The sequence below is a fragment of the Salarias fasciatus genome, chromosome 17 (genome assembly GCF_902148845.1).
Source record: "Salarias fasciatus chromosome 17, fSalaFa1.1, whole genome shotgun sequence".
Taxonomy (NCBI): domain Eukaryota; kingdom Metazoa; phylum Chordata; class Actinopteri; order Blenniiformes; family Blenniidae; genus Salarias; species Salarias fasciatus.
Window position 1 is genome coordinate 17959013 of NC_043761.1, and position 27217 is coordinate 17986229.

At 52.1% G+C, this 27217-nt stretch overlaps 3 protein-coding genes and 1 pseudogene across 3 annotated transcripts in view; 1 reads left to right on the forward strand and 3 right to left on the reverse strand.

Moving 5' to 3' along the window:
- Positions 1 to 1642: 1642 nt before the first annotated feature.
- On the reverse strand, positions 1643 to 2332 carry LOC115404697 (superoxide dismutase [Mn], mitochondrial pseudogene; annotated as a pseudogene).
- A 2363-nt stretch (positions 2333 to 4695) lies between these two features.
- On the reverse strand, positions 4696 to 8655 carry LOC115404698 (cilia- and flagella-associated protein 45-like). The gene is made up of 3 exons (XM_030114094.1): positions 8416 to 8655; positions 8131 to 8229; positions 4696 to 4704 (listed from the first exon to the last, which is right to left on the reverse strand). Exons 1-3 carry the CDS (start codon positions 8653 to 8655, stop codon positions 4696 to 4698), a joined length of 348 nt encoding a protein of 115 aa, XP_029969954.1.
- A 3838-nt stretch (positions 8656 to 12493) lies between these two features.
- Positions 12494 to 22201, forward strand: LOC115404674 (serine/threonine-protein phosphatase 6 regulatory subunit 2-like). Its single transcript, XM_030114077.1, is given in 24 exon segments — positions 12494 to 12875; positions 14908 to 15075; positions 15320 to 15574; positions 15653 to 15839; positions 15931 to 16068; positions 16153 to 16218; positions 16294 to 16406; positions 16638 to 16751; positions 16942 to 17027; positions 17030 to 17070; positions 17152 to 17304; positions 17594 to 17821; positions 17907 to 17971; positions 18070 to 18185; positions 18252 to 18337; positions 18465 to 18545; positions 18631 to 18731; positions 18827 to 18884; positions 18985 to 19112; positions 19189 to 19313; positions 19402 to 19546; positions 19635 to 19883; positions 20475 to 20561; positions 20676 to 22201. Coding segments are annotated over 22 exon segments (2637 nt in total). The 5' UTR covers positions 12494 to 12875; positions 14908 to 15075; positions 15320 to 15347; the 3' UTR covers positions 20719 to 22201.
- A 169-nt stretch (positions 22202 to 22370) lies between these two features.
- sbf1 (SET binding factor 1) overlaps positions 22371 to 27217 on the reverse strand; it is a 33237-nt gene continuing 28390 nt past the window's right edge. Inside the window, 13 exon segments of the mRNA XM_030114076.1 lie at positions 22371 to 23905; positions 23908 to 23938; positions 24016 to 24147; positions 24232 to 24319; positions 24412 to 24617; positions 24697 to 25050; positions 25131 to 25261; positions 25337 to 25466; positions 25547 to 25729; positions 25821 to 25922; positions 26005 to 26181; positions 26254 to 26426; positions 26985 to 27059. Of these exon segments, the coding sequence (XP_029969936.1) occupies positions 23841 to 23905; positions 23908 to 23938; positions 24016 to 24147; positions 24232 to 24319; positions 24412 to 24617; positions 24697 to 25050; positions 25131 to 25261; positions 25337 to 25466; positions 25547 to 25729; positions 25821 to 25922; positions 26005 to 26181; positions 26254 to 26426; positions 26985 to 27059 (1847 nt within the window). The 3' untranslated portion in view covers positions 22371 to 23840.

Genomic DNA, 27217 nt, shown 5'->3' on the forward strand with positions numbered 1-27217 from the left:
ACCCGGACCTGCAGCATGCACTGGGGCAGTTCGCAGCCGAGTGTGAAGCGACAGGAATGAGGATCAGCACCTCCAAATCCGAGGCCATGGTCCTCAACCAGAACAAGGTGGCTTGCCCCCTCCAGGTAGGTGGAGAGACTCTGGTCCAGGTGGAGGAGTTTAAGTATCTTGGGGTCTTGTTCACAGTGGGGGACGGATGGAGGAGAGATTGACAGGAGGATCGGTGCAGCGGCTGCAGTGATGCAGTCGTTGTATCGGTCCGTTGTGGTGAAGAGGGAGCTGAGCCGAAAGGCGAAGCTCTCGATTTACCGGTCAATCTACGTTCCCACCCTCATCTACGGTCATGAGCTTTGGGTCATGACCGAAAGGACAAGATCCCGGATACAAGCGGCCGAAATGAGCTTTCTCCGTAGGGTGGCTGGGCGCTTCCTTAGAGACAGGGGGAGGAGCTCAGTCACCAGGGAGGAGCTCGGAGTAGAGCCGCTACTCCTCCACATGGAGAGGGGCCAGCTGAGGTGGCTCGGGCATCTGGTTAGGACGCCTCCTGGACGCCTCCCTCGGGAGGAGTTCTGGGCATGTCCCACAGGGAGGAGACCCCGGGGAAGACCCAGGACACGCTGGAGAGACTATGTCTCTCGACTGGCCTGGGAATGCCTTGGGATCCTCCCGGAAGAGCTGGAGGAAGAGTCTGGGGACAGGGAAGTCTGGGCATCTCTGCTGAGACTGCTGCCCCCGCGACCCGGCCCCAGATAAGCGGTTGAAGATGGATGGATGGATGGAAAAAAAACAAAAATACAAAATCACCATCTGAGGTACTGCACTGTGAGAACAGGAGATTCAAAATACCTCCATTTAACATGGAATCCAACTGAGGCAGGCAATTTAAATTATTTCTCCCCTTCAGATCCTGAACTTTGGTAACTATCCTCTTGGAGGTGGTGCCCCAGAATTATTGATTAATAAATCACAAGTTAATTTCATTCATAATTCAAAACCTCTCTGTTCGTTTTCAGTAATTTATCCATTTTTCAGTAAGTTGGTCATTTGTGGCATTGTTGATTGATCAATACCTTATTAATCAACAATCTAAGGATTACATTGCTCTGTGATTTACTCATTCACAAATAACTGATTATCTGACATTATTAAATAAATAATTCATTACAATTAATAATTGATTTTGGATAAATGCTATAGTGTTTCACTTTGATCAGTTTGTTACACAGTAATTGCTGTTAATGACTCACAGTTAATGATCTATAATTATCAATAAGTAAATGACAATGTCTTCAAATGAATAATTTTAACCCAAGCAAGCATTGCTCCATGCTTTGAACCTAATCCTCCATCTTTTTTGAATTGGTTCTCTGCCTCTGCTATTTTTTTATCATTGCTGTAAGCTTTCTGTTGTTTTCTGTCTGGGAATCTATCTCTTTTTGCTACTCTGGAGCTTGTGCCGTGTTTAGTCTTCTGGAAATCTCATCTTGCTTTTTGTTTTGGCCATTATTTTTAATTTTTGCTTTTTCACGGCAGCCTGATCCTTATTCCCTCTCTTTTTTTAAATTCAGTGTTATTCTAATACATTGTCTGATTTAGGTGCAAGTTAAGTCAACTTCAAACTTTGGTGGAAGTCATGGTTGATTTAGCCGATCTGCTGTCTCTCTGCAGTCATAAATCGATCGTTCACAACATCCCAGTTGATTACATTCCAGAGAGCTTCGATGTAGTCAGATCGACTGTTGTTGTACTGATGGTAATATGCATGCTTCCACAAATCAAAACCAAGCAGAGGGATCAGACCTGTTGTCCCCTGCAGTGGATCCTCATTTGCACAAGTTGCAATTTCCAGTTTTCCATCCCACCTATTGTAACCCAGCCAGCTCCAGCCTGGGCCCTGCCATGACACTGAGGCAGCAGACATCTGTTGTTTCATATTTTCGAATGAGCCAAAGTTGCGCATAATGGCGTCCATCACGACACCTCTAGGCTGACCCCCTCCATTTGGGGAGAGGCTGTTCCAAAAGATGCTGTGATTAAGGTGGCCTCCACCTTGAAAGATCAGAGGTGTTTGGAGGGCTTCTTGGGCTGTCTCATCTCCCATTTCAACTGCCTTCACAAATTTCTCCATCGTCCTGTTGAGGTTTTTCACATGTGTGGCGTGGTGGAAGCTGTGGTGCAGCCACATTGTCTCTGCACAGATGTGGGGCTCCAGAGCTCCATAGTCATAATTCAGATCTGGAAGGGTGTATTTCTGCCTCGACGCTGCAGCCGGTCTCACAGCCTGCCTGACTGTACGCATGAGAGTTTGCCCTACTCTGGACAGGATGTTCATGGTGATATTAGGATATATAAGGGTGAACGCTGGTAAAAATCTGTCTGAGTAGCTCTTGAAGCGGAGTTCTGTTGCTCTGTGCTTGTTCTGACAACAAGTGATCAGTGCTTTGTTCTGTAGCATGACTTTGGTGTTTCCTGTGCTTTCATGTCTGATCAGTTGCTAGGCAACTCCCAGTTGCTAGGCAACTCCCAGTTGCCTAGCAACCGACTGGTGCAGCTGTCCTGTATGGATGACAGGCTGGAGCAGGTGATCTTCTGGGCTGTTCTCACCCTCTCAGTCTCTTTCTCTTTCCGTAAACCATGCAAGTCTGCAGGACGTTAGAGAGAGTGGCCACAGAGACTCTGACCAAGACTAAAGCTTTGGTTTCTGCAGCTGAGAAGCAGAACAAACTGAAGAAATGTGGCATTTAAAAAAGGAGCCAGGGCTACATTGAAGTTTCCTGTGTGGAAGCTTCAGAGGACAAAGGCCAGAAGAAGAGAAACACCCACAAAACTGACAGAAACGTCAGCAGGAAGCTCCAGGAGGAGGAAGAGTTACAGCGGCGTTGGCTCTTTGTCCACAGTGGCCCTGACAGGAGTCAACTTCCAAACTACCCTTAACAAGTTAATTAGTTACTTTTTTTCTACCCATGAAATACATTTTTTTAAAAATCAATTTGGTGTCAATACCAGCAGTGGTCATTTAAATATGCAGTCATGGAATTAAACTTTAAATCCATGGGACAGCTGGCTTCAGGACCTGTGCAGCAGAGCAGGAGGAAGAGTGAGGGTGAGTGCACGGCCAGAAGCCGCCGGGCTCCATCTGGAAATGTTGGAGCGGGGCTGCCGTCTGAGCAGAACACCAGAGGAACGTCTCGTACCGCTGCTGAAGGTGAACATTGGTACCTGGACTGAGGAGCTTACCGACCACCTTGGTGACTTCAGCTTGGGTGATGGACGAGTCCACCTCTGAGACCTCAGCCTCTGCTTCCTCCATGGAAGACGTGGCGACGGGATTGAGGAGGTCCTCGAAGTATTCCTTCCACCGTCCTATGATGTCCCCAGTTGAGGTCAGCAGCTCCCCTCCTCCACTGTAAACAGTGTTAGTGGAGACCTGCTTTCCCCTCCTGAGGCGCCGGACGGTTTGCCAGAATTTCTTCGAGGCCGACCGATAGTCCTCCTCCATGGCCTCCCTGAACTCCTCCCAGACCTGAGTTTTTGCCTCCACAACCACTCGGGCTGCAGTTGGCTTGGCCTGCCGGTACCTGTCAGCTGCTTCTGGAGTCCCATGAGCCAACAAGGCTCGATAGGACTCCTTCTTCAGCTTGACGGCAGCCCTTACTTCCTGTCTCCACCACCGGGTTCGGGGGTTGCTGCCACGACAGGCACCGGAGACCTGGAGACCACAGCTCCAGGCAGCTGCTTCGACAATGGAGGTGGAGAACATGGTCCAATGGGACTCCATGTCCCCAGCCTCCCTCGGGACATGAGAGAAGCTCTCCCGGAGGTGGGAGTTGAAAACCCTGCTGACAGAGGGTTCCGCCAGACGTTCCCAGCAGACCCTCACAATACGTTTGAGTCTGCCAAGTCTGTCCGATTTCAGGATGAACAATGCGGTTTTCGTCCTGGTCTTGGAACAGTGGACCAGCTCTACACCCTCCATAGGCTGCTTGAAGGCTCGTGGGAGTTCGCCCAACCAGTCCACATGTGTTCTGTGGGCTTGGAGAAGGCGTTCGACCGCGTCCCTCATGGTGTCTTGTGGGGGGTGCTTCGGGAATACGGAGTCCGGGGTCCCTTGTTAAGGGCTGTCCGGTCTCTGTATGACCGGAGTAGGAGTCTGGTCCACATTGCCGGCAGTAAGTCGGACCTGTTCCCGGTGCATGTTGGACTCCGGCAGGGCTGCCCGTTGTCACCGGTTCTGTTTATAATCTTTATGGACAGAATTTCTAGGTGCAGCCAGGAGCCGGAGGGGGTCCGGTTCAGGGACCACAGGATTTCATCTCTGCTTTTTGCAGATGATGTTGTCCTGTTGGCTTCATTGAACCCGGACCATCATGCACTGGGGCGGTTCGGAGCCGAGTGTGAAGCGACAGGGATGAGGATCAGCACCTCCAAATCTGAGGCCATGGTCCTCGACCGGAAGAAGGTGGCTTGCCCTCTCCAGGTCAGTGGAGAGACTCTGGCCCAAGTGGAGGAGTTTAAAGTCCAAGTAAAGTAGAAATAAATTTGTGTAATGAGTTTGTCACACTTCATAAACATGTGTCATTAACCACTGAGCCAAATTTGAATGATTCAAAAAATTGCTAAGTATATAAAGTAAGGTCTCAAAATCATGGAAAAACAAGCACTTCCGTCTGCCGTGAAACGCTGGGGAATTGTCAGCTAGAAGCGCTGGAGCCACGCCCACACGCGGGAGGGGAGCCACCTCCGGCGCGGTGGCGGGCCCGGGGTGTGCCGACCCCCGCCCCCGGGAACGAGGGCAACCCGCAAGGCTGGCCACGCGGGTTTATTTAGCTAACCGCATCATTACCCTGCACACTGTGGCACCCAGGAAAGATGCACGAGCGACGTGGAGGTGACATGTCGGGTTAGCTGACTGGTTGACTGGTTAGCTAACTGCAAACTATTGTACAGGCCTCCCTGGGGAGGAGTTCCGGGCATGTCCCTCCGGGAGGAGACCTCGGGGAAGACCCAGGACACGCTGGAGAGACTATGTCACTCGGCTGGCCTGGGAACGCCTTGGGATCCTCCCGGAAGAGCTGGAGGAAGAGTCTGGGGACAGGGAAGTCTGGGCATCCCTGCTGAGACTGCTGCTCCTGTGATCCTGCCCAGGATAAGCAGTGGAAGATGGATGGATGGATGGATGGATAATTCCTCCACACGCGCTGTACTTTTTGAGCATTTATTGATATTTTATTGCTGGATGGGAGAAACCAGAGTAAATCAGTGCTAATTCCTGCTGGTGATGGTCAAACAGGGCTGATGTGGAGTCAGCAGTGGGCTAGGGGGCTCCCACCATGCAGGGGGGCCACCTCCGGCCCCCGAGGGCCGCCGTCCTGCATGCTTTCCTCTCTCCCTGCTGCAGCACACCTCGATCTCATGTTGATGTTCATCCTCAAGTTTGTAAAAAAGCCCACTAATGAGTCCCTCAGTGTGATCGGGTGTGCTGCAGCAGGGAGGAAGATAGAACATGCAGGACGTCGGCCCTTCAGGACCCGGTTTAGACCCCCTGATGGCCTCCTGGAAAGTGACTCCACCCTTTTCTCTCCACATGTTTTCTGCTGTTTTTCCTCTCCTGCATTCAGAAGCACCTAAAAGGCTGAAAAGAGAGATGTTACTGACAAAACATGCATTTAAATTCTACATGGCTTTTGATTTGTGGAAAACTGAGTGTTGTGCTCATGAGTCTGGGCGTTGTCTCCTCGGATTATAGTCAAGTAGGCACCTAGTGAAGTCAGCACATAGCCAAGTCGGCCTCGGAGGGAGTTCTCAAGTGGCCGAGTTGGTCGGTGCCGACTTGACTGTCAGCTGTTTACCACCTCGGTCAAAAGCCTCTTTTTTTAATCACGATGTCGGCTGCGCCGCGGGCGGCCGGCCGGGCTGTGCAGCAAGCCTCTTTTTATCACGATTTGCACAGTTTTTTTCGTGCCGCTGCGCCGCTTCTCCTCACGCAGCAGGCGGGAGACTGGAGGACAAACTGTGTGATTCTGGTGACTGACAGGTTAGAGGTGGATGATGTACCTGGAGCTTCATGTTTGACGTTCTGTTTGAACCCAGTAGCTTAGCTACGAGCGCGCAGCGCTAGCGGCTGTCTGGTCATGTGACCGGTCCCCAAGGCATTCTGGGAATCGTAGTGCAAACAACACGATATGCACAATAACCCGCCGCGTGCGTCTCATATGTGTGGGTGGCCCATGTGAGCACGCAGCGGGTTATTGTGCATATTGTGTTGTTTGCACTATGATTCCCAGAATGCCTTGGGGACCGGTCACATGACCAGACAGCCGCTAGCGCTGCGCGCTCGTAGCTAAGCTACTGGGTTGAAACAGAACGTCAAACATGAAGCTCCAGGTACATCATCCACCTCTAACCTGTCAGTCACCAGAATCACACAGTTTGTCCTCCAGTCTCCCGCCTGCTGCGTGAGGAGAAGCGGCGCAGCGGCACGAAAAAAACTGTGCAAATCGTGATAAAAAGAGGCTTGCTGCACAGCCCGGCCGGCCGGCCGCGGCGCAGCCGGCATCGTGATTAAAAAAGAGGCTTTTGGCCGAGTTGGTAAGCAGCTGACAGTCAAGTCGGCACCGACCAACTCAGCCACTTGAGAACTCCCGCCCCCCAGGCAAGGCTGACTTCTCTAGGTGCCGACTTGACTGTATCCCGTCTCCTCAAGGCCTGCAGTTTCTCCACAAGTTTCCTGCTGTTTTTCCTCTCCTGCATTCAGAAGCCCCTGAAAGGCTGAAAAGAGAGATGTTACTGTTTAAATTCTACTCTGCTTTTTGAATAGTGAAACTTGGTGTTGTGCTCATGAGTCTGGGCGTTGTCTCCTCAAGGCCTGCAGTTTGGTCCGGATGTCCCTCTCTGGCTCCTCCTCCGTCCGGTGCAGCCAGGTCTGGAAGCAGGTCTGGATCTGCTTTAAAAGCCGCTTCTCCTCAGAGTACTCATGATTCTCTCTTTACGTGTTTCTCTCTCTCTTTAAATGTTTCTCTCTCTCTTTAAATGTTTCTCTCTTTACATGTTTCTCTCTCTCTTTACCTCTTTGTTCTCTCCCTTCCTAGTCCTGTAGTTTCCCTTGTAGCCGATTTATCACTTTTATAATTTTCGCAAGAACCTGCTCCATGTTTTGAACCCAATCCTCTGTCTTTTTAATTTGGTTCTCTGCCTCTGCTATTTTTTGATTATTGCTGTAAGTTTTCTGTTTTTTTTTTTTTTTTTTGTCTATCTGGGAATCTCTCTTTTTGGTGCATTGGAGCTTGTTTAGTCTTCTGGAAAGGTCATCTTGCTTTTTGTTGCAGCCATTATTTTAAATTTTTGCTTTTTCACAGCAGCCTGATGCTCCTTCACATTCTCTTTTTGAAATGCAGTGTTATTCTAATACATTGTCTGATTTAAGTTCAATTTAAGTCAATTTGAAGGATTGGGCCATTTTAAATCGTGTAGCTTTCTGGAAAGGTCCTCTTGCTTTTTTGCTGCCGTTATTTTACATTTTTTCTGCCATTTTGGAGGATGACGTCAACAGAACCGGGTGATGGATGGTTAAACCGGATCTGCAGTCAGCTTCTAGTGGAGAGACTGAAGTGTTTTGCGCTTTCCCTGTCTCATCTCCTTGAGGAAATCCGCTATGTGCTGTTGTTCCTCGATGCCCTGACGTTCCTCCTTCAAGGTCTTTCTGCGACGTGCAGCGGCTTTCAGCTGATTTCGCTCTATTTGGTTTCGCACTTCCAGATCATGAAGGACATCTTTTTCATGCCGTCTTGCACGTTGTTCCTGCTCTTGTTTAGCGGCTTCCTTTTGAAAACTCAGGACTTCGTTGACTTCTGTTTCCTCCCTACCGGCCTCCAATGATTTGTGGTGCTGGCTTTCCAGGATCGCCTGCAGTCTCATGGTCCTCAGCTTCACCGTATTATCCCGCTTCTCTTGAGCTGCTTTTGCATTCTGCTGTCTCCACTCGTGGTCTTCTATCAGCTGCCTCTGCCTGAACGCGAACTCCTCCTGCTCTGGGTTTGTCTGCTGATCATGGTGGGATTGCTTTGCGATCACAAACTTCAGAAACAAATCAAAATCAGCATCATGTTTTCTCTGCATCTTGCGTTGTGCAACTTCCTCGTCCTTCTCTTCAATGTAGTCTGCAATTTTCAGATCTTCCAGCCTCTCCTCTTCCACCACTTTCTGCTGAGCCTGTTTGGCTTCAGCAGATATCTGCTCGTTTTCACCACACAGATGCAGCTCTTTCATTCGATTCATTCTCTTGGCCGTCGATCTTTCCAGTTCTAATTTTTCCTGTTCATTTTGGATGAGGGCTGTTTCTTGAAGCAATTTTCTTCTCTGACTTGCAGCCTCCATGTCAGCACGTCTCTTGGCCTCCTCTGAATTGATCTGACAAACCGTCACCTCCTGCTCCCTCCTCTTCTTAGCCATGTCTTTCTCCACCTCTAAAGCACGAAGGCGCTCCGAGTCCCTCATGCTGTGCATTCTCTTTTCCTCCTCTCGACATTCCGCCTCAGTCTTTCTCTTGTTTTCCACCTGGGAATGTCTCTGGTTCTGGAACTTTGTGTACACAATCTTATCATCAATTGGCTTCAGCGTGTCATGAAGTCCAATGTTTGTAATGAGAGCAGGATTCATCAGTCTCTCTCGATGGGCCTGGGCATCAGCTGACAGGAACTTTTGCTTTGGCTTGTCCTCTAAAAATGGCTTCTTCCTTTCTGCTGCAGCTTGTCTTTCTTCTGCCATCATTTCCAGCTTTTGCTGTTTCATGGCAGCATGATCCTCCGTATTGGTTCTTGAAGCGGAGCTTATCCGCTGCTTCTCAGTGGACGGAAGATATAAGGGCCTTGTTGAAACCGGTTTTCTTGGAGCCTTGACGATGGGGAGGCAGTGTTTATCGATCACTGCTTTTGCTTTCCACTGAGGACGTCGACTGCTCTTCTTGTCAGAAACGGGTTTGATGCCAGTCACGGTGATGTGGGCGGAGGAAGGTAATCTGTCCGTTAAACGGGGCAGGCGTGCAGAACTCATGTCTCTGAGATGTTGGCTGATTGTTCACTTGACTTGCTGAAAAGGGTTCGCCAGTGGCTGTGAGGCTGGAAGCTGCGCATGCTGTCACATCTCATTTGCATGTACTTAGATGAAGTGATGACATCATCGCATTTTATTCCAATCCATCACCCGCGTCACGGCAACTGTTGCCGAGCAACGACTAGTGTTTATTTTTTTAACTCAAGCCAAGTCAGGTAAATGTTTTTACCTTCAGTGTTTTTTCCCAGTTATAATAGCTTGTTAGTTTTCTTTCTCATGTCATATAATTATTGTGTTAGATTTCTATTTAATCGTCCAAAAACTGAGTTGAATCTTACTATTTAAAAAAACTGTTTTATTTTATATCTAAAGAAAAAAACCTTGTTCTGGCTCAATAGAGAGAATTCTCAGTCCACTGTATGACGCAACATTCCAGGTTCAAAGTGTTTCTTGTCATTTCCATGCTGCTACATGTGAAAACGCATGTATGACTCAGGAACAGCAGTGTACACAGGCGTCAAATTAAAAAAATTAACAATTTTTCTTTATTGAGCAGCATTGGGGCTCAGGTGATTTTGTTCGTCAGTCTCACGGCTTCTGGAAAGATGCTGTCTGGACTCTGGAGTCTTGTTGTTGTGGCCCTGATGCTGCAGGGTCTTTCTCCTGACAGGATGGGGCTACCCATGATGAATCCCGCTCTGCTCCTGCACTGACTGATACAGATGTCTGACATACACAATACTTTCAACAGGATAATCTGCTGGGGATTTTTATTTTAAACATGCTTTTCTTTCTTTCCTTTTTTTTGTTATTTTTTTGTGTATTTCAACTTCCATCCAAACCCAAGTTTATTTATTTGGCACCATTCAGACACAAGGAAAGTCACAGTGCTTCACAAAGCATGCAATAGGAAAATAACTGGACTGTGCACACCAGCCTGGAATTAAAATTCCACTTCCAAAACAGTGTTTGGCAAAACTCAACTGCAATTTGGTGCACCTGAATAACCCCACAGACAAATCTTGCATTCTTGAGTTTGCAGTCTTTGACTCCTTTTGCTCACTTAACCAGTTTGATTCACCGAAGCAGCTCCTCTGCCAATACACAACTAACCTGGAAAGATCCTGGAGACTCTGTGCTTCTGTATCCAGTGTCCATCAGGTCAGCGGATCCATGAGGAGAAAAACAAAGAGGTAATTAAAAAGAAGCTCTTTCCTGAACAGAGCCACACTGTCACAGACAGGAAGTGCCCTGTCTAACTCATGTTAACAATAATGTTAATTAGACTGATTTGAGTGGGATTACAGATTATTGATGCTGCTGCATATAGTCCATCAAACCTTGATGTAATAATGGATGCACAGTTTTTATATTTAGTGAGTTCTGAGATGGGACTATAGAGAACAACGATGATTTCACTTTTAGAGCACTTTTCAGCTGCTGAGAATCACCAAAGATCTTCCACGTTTCCTCACATTCACCCTTTCATAGGCAGCTGCATGGAAGACACTCAGTCCATCCATCGCGAGCAGTTTTGGGGTTAAGCTTCTTGCTCAAGGACGCTTCAACATGTGGACAGATGGGGATCAACCCAACCACGGCCCCCCGTGCACAAACAACGGAAAAACAAGAAGAAGAAAAAAACCATGTTTATTTTATCGATTTTTTTCTCTCTTATTGTTTCATAATCAAGTATCACAACCTGGATTTTAATCAAAAACAATGAGTTTGTTCCTTGTAAAGTTAGTTTTATGCTGTCAAGTGTTTAACATGTTTTGAGAGTTGCATGCAAATATTTAATCCACAGCAGTAACATTTTTATTTGAAATAAGTGATCAAAAAGTGCCCCAAAACTGAAACACTCCAACTTCTTTACCATCCGCCATCATTATGCTCAAAATGGAGAAAATGAATCAATCTAACTTTAAATCTTTTCATTCTTTTTGTTTTTGATTCATTTTAATTTCCGCAAACAGGAGAAACTGCTCCACTTTCAACAAACTTTTGGAGGAGACTGACGGAACATGTCACAAATATCGCAGCTGACTGAAGAAGAGGAGAAACACTTTCTGTCCATTTAAGGTCAGAAATGTGTTTTCTGCAGAAGCACAACAAATCTTCCTGCCTCCCTTCCCCTGAAAGAGACTCAGTGCGATGCTGCCACCTTCTGGACAACGATAGGAACTGCATCTGTCTATCTACAGGCTCAGCAAGAAGTGCAGCTCACAAACTCAGCCTTCAGCACTTAAAAACAGCAACTTTTAATTTGGATTTAAATTAGTCCTTATGGGACAAAACATGAAATTAAAGTCAGGCTTCTAAAAATAAAAGTTCCGCTTTGACTTTAGCGAAGCCATTCAGAAATATGTTGCATTTCAGAAATGTTTTAAATTGGATCTAACTATTGTTTACTGATGTGGCGGTTTGAGTAATCTGCTAAACATTATCTTGATTGTTCACTCTAATGCTAAAATTTTCAGAATCGTTTCAGATCGTATTTTTCTTGATCTATTTTCACTTAATTGTTGTAATTCTGATCACGTTTATAACATTTAGTCTTAACCATTATCTATTGTCCACTATTCATTTATTTACCTTTACAATACTTAAAACTGCATACACTTTATACAAACAATTTACAATCTAAACTATTTTATCCTGTATATAGTCTCAAATTATAAGTTACTTTCACTTAATTTTTTAAAAAAGATGCACACCTGAATGTTACAGAGCTTTCAGCCTCATTCTGTTCTTTCTGCATATTCCATCACATTAAACTGAATAAAATGAATTGGAATACCTTATTTACAAAAAAACAAACATTAGATTACAGTAACAAGTTATGGCCCATCAGTGTCTACTACTAATAATACTGATATTACTGATACCAATACTGTTAATACTATTATTAATTCATATATTATAGAGCTTCTAATCTAATACTTCCAGATTAATGTTACTATTAATGTTACTGACACTACAACTAATAATAATGCTACTTTTAATAATGATTGTAAATCACTGTCGAAGTATTGATGCTTATATATTTTCAGAGCAATTCTAGACATTTAACGACAAAAAAAATATCCAATGACTGGATTAATTGGATTAATTATGACGATTAATCGTGAAGGTTGTGTGTTTTTGTTTGGACACTTGTTGTCTCTGTGTTATATTATTATACAGTCGTGACTCTGTGGACAAATGTTCAGGCTCCGCCACTGTTGAAACCCCGGAATAAAACACGCGGCAGATGTTGAAGGGGAAAAACGCTCTCGTGTTGCCAACAATAAGCTTAAAAGAAAACCCCCTTCACATCTAAAAGTTGAGTTTACTGTGGCAGTTCGTGTCTGCGGCACCATCCCGCTCTCCTGGATGTTATGCACACTTCGGCGCGCCGTCTCAAGTCGGCGCTCGTCCCCGATGCAGGTCCTGTGCGCGCTCCCGCGACCATGTCGCCATTTTGATTTGAAAAATATGACTGAGTTTTTTCCTGCTTTGCGTGCTAAACTTCACCCCGCGTCCGAATTATTTGAATCCGGCGCGGATCTGGAATAGCCCGCACCGCTGCTCAGTGCCACGGGGCCGTCGCCGCGGGGGAGGGGGGGGGACTGTTCATCTGCCAGCGCTCTGAGCCACAGTGGGACTAGCTAAGTTGAGCTAAGCTAACAGCAGCCTGACCCCCTTCTTCAAAACAAATCACTATCCAGGCTAAAGCTAACTGGTTAGCTCCTGGTTAGCTGCGGGGCTAGCGACTTAGTTAGCTGCCGGACGGGAAACTGATCGGGGGTCAGACGGCGGGGACCGAGGGGGCTTCTCGACCAAAGGTGAGTGTGGCAGGAAGGCTCGCGGGGCGTTTAACGCGAACTCCGACAAAGTTGAAGCTAAAGTTGAAGAGGTGGTGAAGTTAAGCTAACTCCGCTCAGTGTGCCTCACCGCTGGCTGCTAATTAGCCTCCATTGCTAATCAGTTGAAAGGAGGAACTAACGTTTGGAAGAAATGTCTGCTAGTTTTATCAAGTTTAGAGCCTGCTAAACGGCAGGAATCAGACGGCTAACTGCAGCAAAACAACATTTATCCGCTCGTCGCTCAGCACGGGGGAACTTAACGCTGTGGCCAAGTTTAATTTGTTGAAAAATCAGCCTGACTTTTGTTTCCTCAAATTCCCACACACATCGTTGTGATTGTGAATTAAACATGAAGTGTTGGGTGTTTCACGGTGGAGTGGACTGAGGCCAGCAGGAGCAGAGCCTCGGACTGGTTAAAGTCCAGAGTTGTCCTGTTGGCTGCTGCTTTTCGCCGTCTTCCAGGCTCGTTTCTCGGCGTGTTCCAGAAGGATGTCCTCTGTAATCTGGCGTTATTCGGTTTGTGGTGGCTCTGCTGGAGTTCGAAGTAAACAGAAATCTGAGCTCTGGGCAGCAGTCAGTTGATGTGCACTTCACGCCAAGGCTTTGGAGGCTCACTTTACATTTCTTTAGCTTCACTCCAGTGCACAGGTCATTGTTACCCACAAACACCAGACTTTAGAGTAAAACAGCCTCTGACTGAAGTTGTCACATTCACGATCAACACGTTTTCCATTTCAGTGTGGACTGATCCATCATGTGAGCTGGAGGAACAGGGATCAGAAGGAGGGTTGTTATTGGGCCCAAGTAAAACTCTCAATCGCCCCCCTCCCCTCCCCTCCTAAAAGAGCCCCCTTTGTGTCTGCTCAAGTAATTTTACAACTTCCGTGCATCTAAGTGCAAGTAAGCGGCCACAGGATGGGTAAACAGTGTGGCCTGTGTTTGCACGATGAGTTAATCATTCGGTGGCGCGTGTCACCAGGGTCGGGAGTCTGCTGTCACTCACGAGGGCAGCGGGGATCGGACCGCGCTTTGGCTTCATCTCAACCCTTCCTAATTGCAGACTGTCATCGGCTCCCAGCCTCCACATGTGTGCCCTTTTGTGCGCCATTGTTCCTCTTTTCATCGTCCGGTTACATGCGCCTGCAGACTGTTTTTGTTGAGGCTGCCTCTGGTGGCTTCTATTTTGGATGTAAAGTCAAGCGTTCGCCTTCCTGTTCGGCGAGTTATTATTGCACTTGTGTGCTCTGCAAATGTATGCCAGATGGACCTCGCTGCTCCTGCCGCAGCTGCATGTGCAGGGGGAAAGGTCCTCCCCAGGAGGAAGCCCTTCGATTTCCCCCTTCAGTTTTACTTCCACGATCGACAGTGGAGCGCGCGCTGACAAAGTTGTTTCATGTCAACTAGGCTGTCCGGTTTAGCTGCCACAGTAACCACCAGAAGAAAAAAAAAAACAACCTAAATTCAACTCGGTGGCCACCAAAGCATCGAGTGTATGTCTTCGAAACTGCTATTTCCATGCACCGTGCATTCATGATCTGCAAATCTAAGATGACAATGTAAAAAAAACTTTGCTCTACTGACATATTGAGGAAGAAATGTTAAGAAACAGTCAGTTTGACGTCAACCAATGAAGTGTTTGGATCATAAATCATGTCACGACTGCGATTCCTGACAGTATGTTGACCTAACCTAAAGTCTTGATCGTAGCGCTGCCAGCAGAATTAAAACCAGAGTCGTATTCATTAAATGCTCAAATATTCACGCAGCGTTCAGCTAAACGGTTTCCCATCATGCCGTCTGAGTAATATCCCTAATGCATCACACACATAACACTCTGCGTGCAAACTGCGCTGCGAAAAGCCTCTGGGGAAACCTTCATCGTCAGGCTGGACGTGTCTGCAAAGACGTGAAACGTTGTTTTCTGCTGAAATCCTGCTGATTAATGCCCCCCCCCCCCCCCCCCCCCCCCCCCCCCCCCCCCCCCCCGTCCGCTGTGTCCCATGTGGTGCAGGTTATGGTGAGCCTCTCTGCGTCTCATCTCCTAAACAGGCCTGCGTTTTAAGAGGAGACCCATGCTGATAATGCCAGCCTCGCCACACTCTCTGTCGTCTGCACAAACACAAATGCCTGCCTGCCCGTGGGGGAGGTCTGATTAAAGAGATCCACGTTTCATCCACTGGTACGTCTCAGTGTTCACCAGGTTTTACACATGTGGCATGGATGGAGTCCCGGTTGGTTGTGGACTCTCTGGTTTTCTCCATGTTCATCATTGTTCATCATCCGCTGTCGTGAGCGTCTTGTTTGTTTATATCAGTTTTCTCTCCCCTGCTTCCTCCTCCACCTCCGTGTCCCTGTCCTCCCTCCCTCCTCCATTGTTCCTGACCACTCGGTGCTCCCTGCTCCTCCTCTGTCCCGCGATGCAGGGCCGTGTCCCCCGTCCCGGCGGCCACCATGTTTTGGAAGTTCGACCTGCACACCACCTCCCACATCGACCAGCTGCTGGACCGGGAGGACGTGACGCTGCGGGAGCTGATGGAGGAGGACGACGTCCTGCAGGAGTGCAAGGCCCAGAACCGCCGCCTGCTGCTCTTCCTCTCCCAGGACCACTGCATGCAGGAGCTGGTCAGCCTCATCACCACAGAGCCGTCCGCCGAGCTGGAGGAGCGGAGCCGCTTCAAGTACGCCGGCGTCTCGAGTCGCGTCACAGAGCTGTTGCCTCCGATACTCTCTGACTGTTCTGTGTTTGTTTGAATTAGGTTTCCCAATATTGCTTGTGAGCTGCTGACTTCAGACGTGTCCATAATAAACGATAAGCTGGGTGCTGACGAGTCCCTGCTGGAGATGCTGTACCGCTTCCTGGAGCAGGACCCGCCCCTCAACCCCCTCCTGGCCAGCTTCTTCAGCAAAACCATCGGCAACCTGATCGCCAGGAAAACCGAACAGGTCAGCGGCGGTCTGCGGGGGTGCAGCGCGGCGCGGCGGCCGTCCTCCACGGGTCGGGGCTCTGAACCACGCCTGTGCTCTGGCCTTTCAGGTGATCACCTTTCTGAAGAAAAAAGAAGGCTTCATCGGTCTGGTGCTCAAACACATCGACGCCTCGGCCATGATGGACCTCCTGCTTCGCCTCATCAGCTGCGTGGAACCGGCGCCCCTGAGACAGGAAGTCCTCCACGTAAGCGTCCTGAACGCCTGTCGGGAAACGCGGCTCATCAGAAAAGTTCCTCAGAATCTAACGTTTGGGTTTGTTCTCCCGCAGTGGCTGAACGAGGAGCGATTGGTACAAAGACTCACAGAGCTCATCCACACCGGCAAAGATGAGGAGGTGAGCGGAGCGACAGGCTGCCGCCTCCCGGCCCGCCGCCCCGCCGCTCGCTAACCGGACGCTCTCTCCTTCCAGAGACAATCAAACGCGTCCCAAACGCTGTGCGACATCATCCGCCTTAGTCGAGACCAGGCCAATCAGATGCAGGAGAGCGTGGAGGCCGACCCGCTGCTGGCTGTGCTGGAGTCGTGAGTTTCCCTCTCGCTCCTCGTGTTGCCCCACGTTTGCCCCGTCATGTCCGCACAGGCAGGGGCTGGAAACACTCCGAGCCGGCTGGCTTCTTCAACCTACTGCAGGCTGCGGCGTGTGGAAAAGCCTGTTTGGCGAAACTTTGATTCTTGGACTTTTTATGGCTTGTTATTAAAAAAAAAAAAAAAAAAAGAGTGTTTGTTGAAGTGAAGCTTGCCGGTGTCTTCCAGGCAGGACAGCGTAGCGGGACTTCTGAAGAACATGTTTGACGGGGAGAGGAGCGAGGCCTCCATCGTTAACGGAACTCAAGTGCTACTTACCTTACTGGAGACCAGGAGGTCTGGGTGAGCGCTCGTCGCTGGTCTGGGCGTGTTGCTGTTTGCTTTTGGTGCAGTGTCTTTATTCTGCTTGTCAATAGTGTAACGTTTCGGTGTTTCTACACCACCTTTGAAACACTGCACAGAAATGCAGCTCAGTTGCAGATATTGATTGAATCCAGTCAGACCGAGTGACGACTGCCGCCTTGTGTTCCAGGTTAGAGGTCGGGCTGATGGATCTGTATTCTCAGGGTTATGAAAGGTCTTACACTGTCAACAGCAGTATTTTAAATGCCATTGAGCCCATTTAAAGGACTTCCAGCAGCTTCTTCTGGATCCCCCCAAGGTACTTCCCACAGAGCGCTGGCGCGTTTCCCTTCCTGCTGAACCCACACGAGCTCATCAGCCTCCCTCACTCCCGCCACAGAAAAGTGCAATATTGACGACCGTCGGCGTTCTGGAGCAGCCACTAGGGAACGCCCGCCTTCACGTGGCCCGGCTGGTGGCCTCCCTGCTGCAGACCAACGCGCCCAGCATGTGCCAGGAGCTGTGCAGCCTGGCCACCATGGATCTACTACTGGTAGGTCTGCACCGCGCTCTGAAAACAGATCTGCCACCCGGCCGGGTCCAGTTCGGCGCTCCACCTTGGCCGCGCTGCGTCACATCTGCAGCGGCCCGGTCACGAGACGGGCTGACACCGATGATTTTATCACGGCCTCTGAGCAAAGTGCGGCGTGGAGCAGTAAACCTCGTCTGCTCACGGCTGCTGATATGGCGTCATTTGAAAAGGTCATTTCCTCCACAGAGGGAGGCTCGGAGAGAAAGGCTCTCATTGTTTCTGTCTGTTGTCCCGGTTCCCCTCTGCACAGGATCTGTTCTTCAAATACACCTGGAATAACTTTTTGCACTTCCAAGTGGAGCTGTGCGTGGCGGCCATATTGAACCATCCCTCCACAGAGGAGCGGCCCGGCCCGGGCCTCCAGAACCACGACGAGAAGCCGGCCGAGTCCGACCCGGAGGCGCCGAGCGGCGAGGGGGCGGAGCCGGGCCGGCCCAGCGACCCGCACGCCTCCATCCACAACGCCCTTGTGGCTCATGTAGGTGCAGCGCGCCGCGAACCCGCCGCCGTGTCGATCCGAACGGCCTCCGGCAGCCTCTCACTGATTGGTCGGAATCTCTCAGCTCTTCCAGAAGTGTCGGCTGGTCCAGAGAATCCTCGACGCCTGGGAGGAGAACGACAAAATCCAGTAAGTCTGACCATCCTGACGTGTGTGTGTGTGTGTGTGTGTGTGGGTGGTTTCATTCCAAAACCAGCAGCCTGAGAGTGTGTGCTGCCTGTCCTCAGGTCTGACGGCGGCACCCGGAGAGGCAACATGGGTCACTTGACCAAAATCGCCAACATGGTGGTGCAGAACCTGGAGAAAGGCCCGGTCCAGGCCCAGATCGCCGACCTCATCAAAGGTAGCCACTCAGTCCTGCACCTCGCACCTCCCAGAGTCCAGACTACAGCCGATGTTCCTGCTGCAGAGCTGCCTGAAGACTGCAGGGGGCGCTGGGAGAGCTTCGTGGACGAGACGCTGAGAGAGGACGAACCGAGGAACACGGTGGAGCTCGTAAGACAGTCGCCGTCACCTTTGTCCACTTTTCCGTCTTTTTGAGCGTCGGGAGCTTCCGGTTTTGAAGCGAACGCGGCGCCGAGCGTCTCTCGGGCCGAACTGAGTAACGCGGGACTCTTTCCAGGTGAGCACCCACAACATGCACTCGTCCAGCGAGGACGACGACATGGAGAGCCCCTTCCCCAACGACCTGTCGTTGCAGCAGGTCAGATTTGCCGGCGTGAGGCGTCTGCGCTCCACATGACGCGTCCGAATCCCCCACACTAACCGCCGCCCTTTGACCTCTGCAGGCCTTCTCCGACTACCAGATCCAGCAGATGACCGCCAACTTCGTGGATCAGTTCGGGTTCAAACGACGAGGGAGTTCAGCCGAGCACGACGAGAACAGCAAGTAAGCAGCGGAGGAGCTGACGGTTCTAATCCTCAGGAGGCTCCTGAGCTCTGCCCGGCGGCTTTGTGCTTTAACAGACTCTCCTCTCTCCTCAGCGCCACGTTCGACAGGATCGCAGAAATAAACTTCAATCTAGATGCTGATGATAATAGTGTAAGAGTCCAGAGAGCAAATCCCAGAGTCCAGAGCTTTACTCTGTCAATTGATACCTGTGTGTGTGTGTGTGTGTGTGTGTGTGTGTGTGTGTCGACAGGCCAATGCGGCTGCTTTTGAAGCCTGCTGTAAAGAGAGGATACGCCAGTTCGACGATGCTGAAGAGGAGGAGGACATCTGGGAGGAGAAGGAGATCAACTATGCAACACAAGCTAAATCCAGAACGAGGTAGACCACAGCTCAGCGTGCGGCGCGCCGGTCGGCGCTCCGGTCCTGAACCCTGCGGTGTGATTCCTGCCGTCAGGTTCGGGGCGTCTCAGTCGTCGGAGGGGAGCTCCAGAAGCAGCCTGGAGAACGGCGGGCGGGAGCGGGACCGCAGCTCCGAGTCCGACGAGGACGAAGACTCCGGGCAGAACACGCCCGACACAGGTAGAGCGGAGCGCCACGCCCCGCCGCCGCCGCCGCCGCCCCGGAGCCGGCCTCACCGGCAGTGTGTGTGTGTGTGTGTGGCCCGCAGGTCCCGGCTGGACGGCCAATTTCAGGGATTCTGGAGGGACGGCGCCGTCTGCGTCCCCGCAGGCTGGGAGAGCTCGGCGGGGGGGCGGCGGCGACACGCAGGAAACCGGCTGGCCAACTTCACCGAGTTCCAGCCCGTTCTCCGGGTGAGGAGACGACCCGGCGGGCGGAACCCACGCGCACGGCGTCACCGCGGTGTAACGCCCCTGCTCTGTTTTCCCCGCCGCCGTCCATTACAGAGACGACGCCGCGGTGGCAGCGCTCCGGTGGACCCGGCCGCCGCCGCCGCCGACACAAACAAGCTAAACCAAACCACGCCGGGAGCGGCGAGTCCTCCTGCCCCGGCCCGGGGCCAGACGGGAGCGTGGCGGCGCCGGGGGCCTCGGACAGCAGCTCCTCGGGGGGGGGTCGGACAGCGAGGACTACGACAGGAAGAACGCCGCCGCCCGCCGCCGCCGAAAACAAGCCAGCTGACCTCAAAAGGTATGTTCTGCACGGAGCCACTCTGCTCCTCGACAGCGCACGTGGAGGTGATGCAGGTACACTGCTCTGTGTGTGTGTGGTGTGTGTGTGTGTGTGTGTGTGTGTGTGTGTGTGTGTGTGTGTGTGTGTGTGTGTGTGTGTGTGTGTGTGTGTGTGTGTGGTGTGTGTGTGTGTGTTGTGTGTGTGTGTGTGTGTGTGTGTGTGTTGTGTGTGTGTGTGTGTGTGTGTGTGTGTGCGCACGAGGATCTATATTTGAGCCATAATTACAGAGTCAGCCGGGATGGAAATGACTGCAGGCTCTCAGTGTAGTCCAGGAGGAAGCTGCTGCTCTGCAGAAACAGCGACATGAACTTCTGTGACACACACACACACACACACACACACACACACACACACACACACACACACACACACAGAGCCTGTTAGTGGATCCAAAATGACCCAGCGCTCCAAATGGATGGGTTTCATGAAGATTTCAGTGTTTGGTTTTTGTCCTCTGAGGAGAATGTGTCTCTTCAGCGGTGCTGCCCCCTGCTGGTGTGTGTGTGTGCGTGTGTGTGTGGTGACCTGTGTGTGGTGTGTTGGCTGCAGTGAGGAGAGTCCGGTGTCTCTGGAGAAGCTCTCCCTGTCGGATGCTCCCGCCAGCGACTCGCCTGCAAACACACAGTCGGACAGGAAGTAAGAACACTCTGCGGCAGGAAGTGCTCCCGCTGCACTTCCTGTTTGAGGATCTCCACCGAGGAAGTGCTGTCTGTGACTCCTCCCCTTTCTGTCCCCCCCCCCCCCCCACAGAGAAGAAGCAGCGCCGGAGGTGTCGGTCAACGGGCCGGTGTGAGGCCGAGCGGACGCAGCCCCGCCCCTCCCTCCCCCCTCCCCCCTCCCCCCTCCCAGAACCCCCCCGCAGCTCCAGTGTTCCTCCCCGATCACTCGGCCACGTTATTGGACCTGGACACTGCCAATCGACACCAATAATGAGGCGGCGGGACTCGAAAGCGAACCCTAGAAATCAGAGGAAGAGGAGAAGAGAGCCCCCCCCCCCCGGCCCCGGCCCCCCCACAACCCCCCCCCCCCCCCCCCGGGTTCCACACGATTCCGTGCGGTTTTAATGTAGCAGCGACAGAATCCGAGGGGCCTCGCCATCGCCATGCTTTATTTTTTTAATGTCTGGAAAGATCCCACCTCAAACCCCACCCCCCCCCCTCATCCCTCCCCGTTTTTGCCCCACCCACTTGGGCATTCGCCCCGGCCGCCCCCGAACGGATAGCACAGGCTAACTTTTAACGATGCCTCAACAATAAATACCTGTTTTTGAAACCGTCTTTTTTTTTTTTTACCCCCCTCCCCGCCTTCTCTCTTCACGCTTAGGACTAAAAGCACTTAGGCAAGCCGTTTCCTGTCCATCAGAGCACAATGTGAGTGTTTTCTGCCCCCCCCACCCCCCCCACAACCCCCCCACCCCCGTCTGTTTGTGGGGTCTGAGGAAGGGCGGGGTCCACGAACACAGCTCTAATAGTATTACTGTCTTCTGCTCGTGCAATAACGCCAGTTCGCCATTTTATTTAAAGAAGAAAACCATGAAATTCAGCCTGTTTTTCTTTGTCATCTGGATCATATCTCCTGGTTTTCTTTCTTTTGTTTTTTTTTTTTCTCTTTTAGTTGCATGCATAACCGGTTCTGTTGACCTAGCTAGTGAGCTCAGACCTTCTGATTGTATTAAGTTCTTCTTACTGCCCCCCCCCCTCCTAAATCAACCAAACATTATCTACCTATATACAAATATTATCTACATTTAAAAGTAATTTTACAAGCAATCTTGAGATTACTGTTGCTGTCTGTTCCATTTTTTTTTTCCCTCCTTCGCCACAAGAGTGGCATCGGGAGTGACGCTGTATGTTTTTTTTTTCTTTTTCATCCCCCTCTTTATTTTTATTTTATTTTTTTTAATTTTATTTTCTTTCTGAGCTGCAGGATTGGAAGGAGTGCAGGTCTGGACTTCCAGGCCTCTTTGGTTGTACTTACTTAAAATCACTCGACAGCGATCAGGTTCCACGATCATTGTTTAAAAAGAAAAGAAAGGAAAAAAAAAAAAAAAAAAGTTGAAATTAAAAAGTGTCTGGTTGACCACATTGATACCAAAAAGCGTTTGGCTTTTTGCCCGTCTGGTTGTTTCTCTGTTCGTGAAGTTCAGCCACACAAGCGAAGACGTTTTTAAACCCACAGTTTTTCTTTTTTATTTGGATTCTAAAAACTATATTGACATGATTGACAACATAACCCGGCTCAGAAGGTCATTTCTAAAAAAAAAAAAAACAAACAAAAATAAATAAAAAGGATTATGCAGTACTGTTGTGGTTAATGTAACTTGTGGAGGGTTACCACAGAGAGATGAGTAAACTGGAGAGAGAAGCAGAGACTGCAGTCCAGACGCGACGGAGTGGGCGGGGCTTAAAGGTCATTTAGCGCCCGTTAACGATGTGACGGTCACAGGTGTTCACCTGTGACCGTCACATCGTTAACAGGCGCTAAACGACTCGGAAATGAACCTAATTTGCATATAAGTGCTATGACATCACGGGTGGGCGTGGCCAAAAAAAAATCTCCCACGTGCATCTGAACTGCGGTCTCGGGCCGAAGGAGACACCCCCGCACTTCCGCTCTCGCTAATGAGACAGCCGTGTTTACAAAAAAACAAAAAGAGGGAAGTGAGGGTTTAACATTTTCTTCAAAAAACATGAGCATTAGTCACATTAATACAGAAATAAAACAAAATGGCACATTGAATTCCTAAATTGTTTTTTTTTTCTTTCAAAAATGAAGTGGTGCTTTCAGGAACTGAGGAGACAAGTTAAATAAATTACTACAATAAACGTTACATACAAATCTGGAGTAGTATGTACAAAGGAGTTATTAGACAACAAAAAACAAAAAAAAAAGAAAAAAATCTACAATTTTATGTTCAAAGACAGCAGTACAACCGTATCTTACAGAGCAGGGGGGTTAACGGGTGTGTGTGTGTGTGTGTGTGTGGAGGAGGGGTCTCGAACAGGAAGTGAGTGGCGTGATGGAAACCTCCAGGCTTAAACTTAGCTTCTTGCACGTTTTGACCTCCTCTAAAGGTACAATCTGTTGATGTAATTCCACCTGTGTGCAGCAGGCGGCAGCACCGAGTCTCCCGAAGGCCGGCAGTTCGCCATCTGGTGGCAGGAGGTGGAATTACAGGGACCCGCTGCCGGGGGCGTCAAACTGTACCTTTTAAAAAAGCCAAATGCGTCTTCAGGACCTCCGTCGAGGTTCAGGGAGGTCGGGCGGTCCGAAGCCCCGCCCCCTTCCTTCCTCCATAAATAATCTCTGTCGGTCGGCGCTCTTCCTCCAGACTGTTCTCGTGAGTTATAAAATAAATCCCTCCTGTTTTCCTTCAGTGTCCCTCGGTTAATAGTGGTTGATTAAGAACGTGGCGGGGGGGGGGGCGGAGCTTAGTGGGGGTGGGGGTCGGGGTTCTGTCCACTTTGTAAACACTCTCAGTGAAAGTTCACCGACACTCTCAGATACCTGACGAATCTCCGATTCACGGCTTTCACAGTGTGTCGCCCCCCCATCCTTCGCCTGGTACGAAAATTTAAAGAAGTCCTTCACGAACCGTTTCGAGGAGCCCCCCCCCCCCCCCCCCCCCCCCCCCACCCACCCCGACACGTCTGCAGCTCCTCCGTCATTCCTCCTGGATGAGGTTATTAAAGGGCGTTAGTGGGGGGCGGGGCGGCGGCGGAGGCTCTGGAAGGATCTTCATGCTGCAGGACGACGTGCTTCAGACGTCCAGCTCCTAGTGGTCAGACTGTCTCTGTTTTTTTTTAATTTTCTGTTTTTTTTATAACAAAAACACTGAAACGTTGCGACTCGGAGGTTATTAGTTGGACTCTGGTGTTCGGAGCCGAGCGGAGGACGGCCCCTCCGTCCCGGCGCTCAGGCGTCCGACAGGCAGCTCTGGACGCTGTCCATCCACACCTGAGCGTTCAGGCTGTCCTGGCGCAGAAGTTGTACACTCGTTTGGTCGTCTTGAGCTGCGGAGAGAGGAGAGAGGCGGGGGGTGAGCGGGCGGCGGACCTGAAGACGGCGGCGGCGTTCGTCCGTGACTCACATCGAAGAAGGCTTTCTCCTCGATGTTCTTGGGCGCCCCCATGGCCGGCGTCCCCGCCGTCACCGACTCCACGTCCGCCAGCTCGATCACGCCCTTGCACTCTTTGTCCTGCCGGCTCTCGTAGTATCTCAGCTGTGGCGGAGGAGGAGACGGAGGCGTGAGGAGGCGAACGCACACCTGACGGAGTCAGCCCGCCGCCGCCGCCGCCGCTCCTACCTGATGTTTGGTCTTATCCAGCACGAACCACCGCGGCTTCCACGGCTTCAGCAGCGCCCCCTTCTTGAACAGGATGCCTTCGAAACTCCTGGAGGAGAGAGACGCCGTGAGGAGGAGGAGGAGGAGGAGGGGGAGGAGGAGGAGGAGGAGGGGGATTCTCTGTCGCCCGGCGCTCCTCACCTGTTCTCGCTCTCCGTGCTCTGGAACTGGCTGTACAGCGTGCTGGTGCTGGGCCGGCCCGCCGCCGGCGTGGAGGTGGCGCTGGCCTCGCAGTCCAGCGCCAGGTTGATGGAGGAGCCCACGCCGCTCTCCTGCAGGTAGACGCCCTGCGAGCGCCGCTGGTGGCTCAGGTTGGACGCCATGAGCAGCGAGCTGGAGAAGGACGGCTGGGGAGGGAGGGAGGAGGCGGGAAGGTTACACTCTGCCGCTCGACCAGCAGGGGGCGGTGGCGCGCCGCCGGCCCACCTTGCTCTCCAGCTTGGCCTCGGCCCTCTGCGCGCTCTTCATCTTGTCCCAGGTGTCCTTCCACCTGTCGGGGGCGTGTCCCAGCTCCGCCTCCAGGCTCTGCAGGTCCTGCAGCAGCTTGCTGATGGAGTCGGGCACCACCCGGCCCAGCGGGTCGTAGCACGGCCACACGACGCGCCGCTGCGACTTGGGCCCGGCGCCGCCGTCCGCCTTGTCCGCCGCCGCCGCCTCGTCGGCCGGGCGCTCCGGCCGGCCCCTCAGCTCCCAGTCGTAGGACGGCCCCTCGGACAGCGTCTCCTCCGTGTAGAAGTCCCACACCTTCAGGTTGGAGATGAAGGCGTACGGCCGCAGCACCTGCAACGTTCAACAGCCCGCCTCAGCGCCGCCGCCGCCGCCGCCACGGGGCGCCCGGCGCCGCCAGGCGGGACGCTCACCTCCTCGTCCTCCGGAGAGAACATGTAGTTGTAGAAGACGGGCGTCTTCTTGTGGAGCCGGTCGATGTAATCCCACACCGACTTGCAGACCTGAGGACTCCGCCGGTCGCCTTTCTCCTCGTACAGCACGCCTGCAACACACACACGGCTCACAACAAGCCCGTCCCACACACACACACACGCACCTGAACACACACACCGCTCACCCAGCTCGATGCGCTCGTAGTCCGAGTCCAGCAGGAAGGTGCGGAAGCGGTTGGAGACGTAATGGTAGGCGAGGAACTTCAGGTAGTACTGGCTGAACTCGAACTCCATGGGGAACTGCAGGTGGATCTGAGGGACGGGGGGGGGGGGGCGGCGTCACGTCAGGAGGGGGGGCCGGGGGCGGTGGGGACAGCGGGGGCGGGGGCCTACTGGTGCACGCAGTCCAGGAACTGCAGGAAGACGGGCGTGAAGCCGCTGCTCTGGCTGCCCAGCGTCTGCGCGCCGCGGTGGCTGAAGCGGTGTCCGAACGACAGCCACTCCTTCTCCACCAGCAGCCGGAAGCCGTCGAACGTCCGGTAGTACGGGTCCGACAGCAGCTGCACCAGGGACACCACCTGCACACACACACACACACACATGCTCCGTCAGCCTCGGCTGGCGAGGGGACGTGTGTGTGTGTGTGTTGTGTGTGTGCGGCGGTCTGACCTGTGTGGTGACGTCCCAGCGTCCTCCAGGCTGACCCATGACCGACGAGCCCGTGTCCAGCAGCTCCACCACCAGGACCGACACCTGCAGCACCCTGTGGAGCTGTCACACACACACACACACACTCTCAGAGCGAGCTCCATCCACACACACACGCTCCTCACACACACACACACACACTGACCAGCGCCATCCACTCGGAGTCCTCCAGGCAGCGCAGGAAGCTCATGTTGGGGTCGGCGGCAGGCGAGCTGGGCACGCAGGCCTTCATCAGCTTCTTGAAGCTGTTCTTCACCTGCCGCACGTCGCACACCTCGATGGGGACCACCTCCCACTGCTGGAAGGAGTCCTGCTTCCCCCCCTGCAGACACAGCGCCCGTCGTCAGCGCCCGGCCCGGTCCGGCCGGCGGACGGTCGAGGGTTCGACGCCCACCTTGAGCTGCGCCTTGTCTCCGATGATGTAGAGGTAGGCTTTCTGCTGGCGGAGGAACAGCGCCTCGCTCGGCCCGCCGTTGGGCTGCGGAGACTCCTTCCCGGCCAGCCGCGTCCCCACGTCGGGGTTGTAGGCACTTAGACGCCCGCTGCCTCGGATGCTGCCCCATTTACCTTCAACACGCACACACACACACACACACACACACACACACACACACACACACACACAAACACACACTCAATCAATTCTCCAAAAACCATGAAAAGTAAATCACAAAATGTTAAAAAGCAACACAAGGATCATCAGTCCGGTTCATTAGGCAGCCACAGATCCTGTAATGTGTGTGTGTGTGTGTGTGTGTGTGTGTGTGTGTGTGTGTGTGTGTGTGTGGTGTGTGTGTGTGTGTGTGTGTGTGTAGCTGCCGGCAGCCATGCTTGCTACAGACATTCAGCGATCAGGGAGCGCCGCCCCGCTGGCTTTGCTACGTCTAACGGAGCTACATGATTGGTGGACACCGAGCAGACAGAGGAGGAATCGAACAGGAGGACGTACGAGAGGGCGGCGAGGCGCCGGGCGGGCGGCCGAGCCGCAGCAGCATGCAGACACCGACCCGCACACACATTAGTCCGCACTACCGGGAGGACGGCACACACACACACGGAGGTCTGATTGGTTAGAGAGGCGGGGAGGGGGCGGGGCTTGGCGGGGAGGGGGCGGGCCTACTGTACCTCTAGGGGGGTTCCTGGCCTTGCCAGACACTTTGGGCTGAGAGAGGGAGATGACTTTCGCCCTTTGACCCAGAGCTGAGGTCAAACGACAGAGACGGGCCGTTAACCAACACACACACACACACACACACAGACAGACCGATGCCTCCGTCAGCGTCCTCCCCCCCCCCAGCTCCACGGGGGGCTGCGGGGCCAGCGGCCAGGGGGGGCGGCGGCGGCGGCGTTCTCCTCAC

What these genes read in the sequence shown, in the direction of transcription:
- LOC115404698 (XM_030114094.1), bottom strand. Translation starts at nt 8,655, where the DNA reads ATGAATCCTGCTCTCATTACAAACATTGGACTTCATGACACGCTGAAG. An exon ending in GGAGGGAGCAGGAGGTGACG is followed by an intron (nt 8,230 to 8,415) that starts GTTTGTCAGATC and finishes GAAAACGAGCAG; the next exon opens with ATATCTGCTGAAGCCAAACA.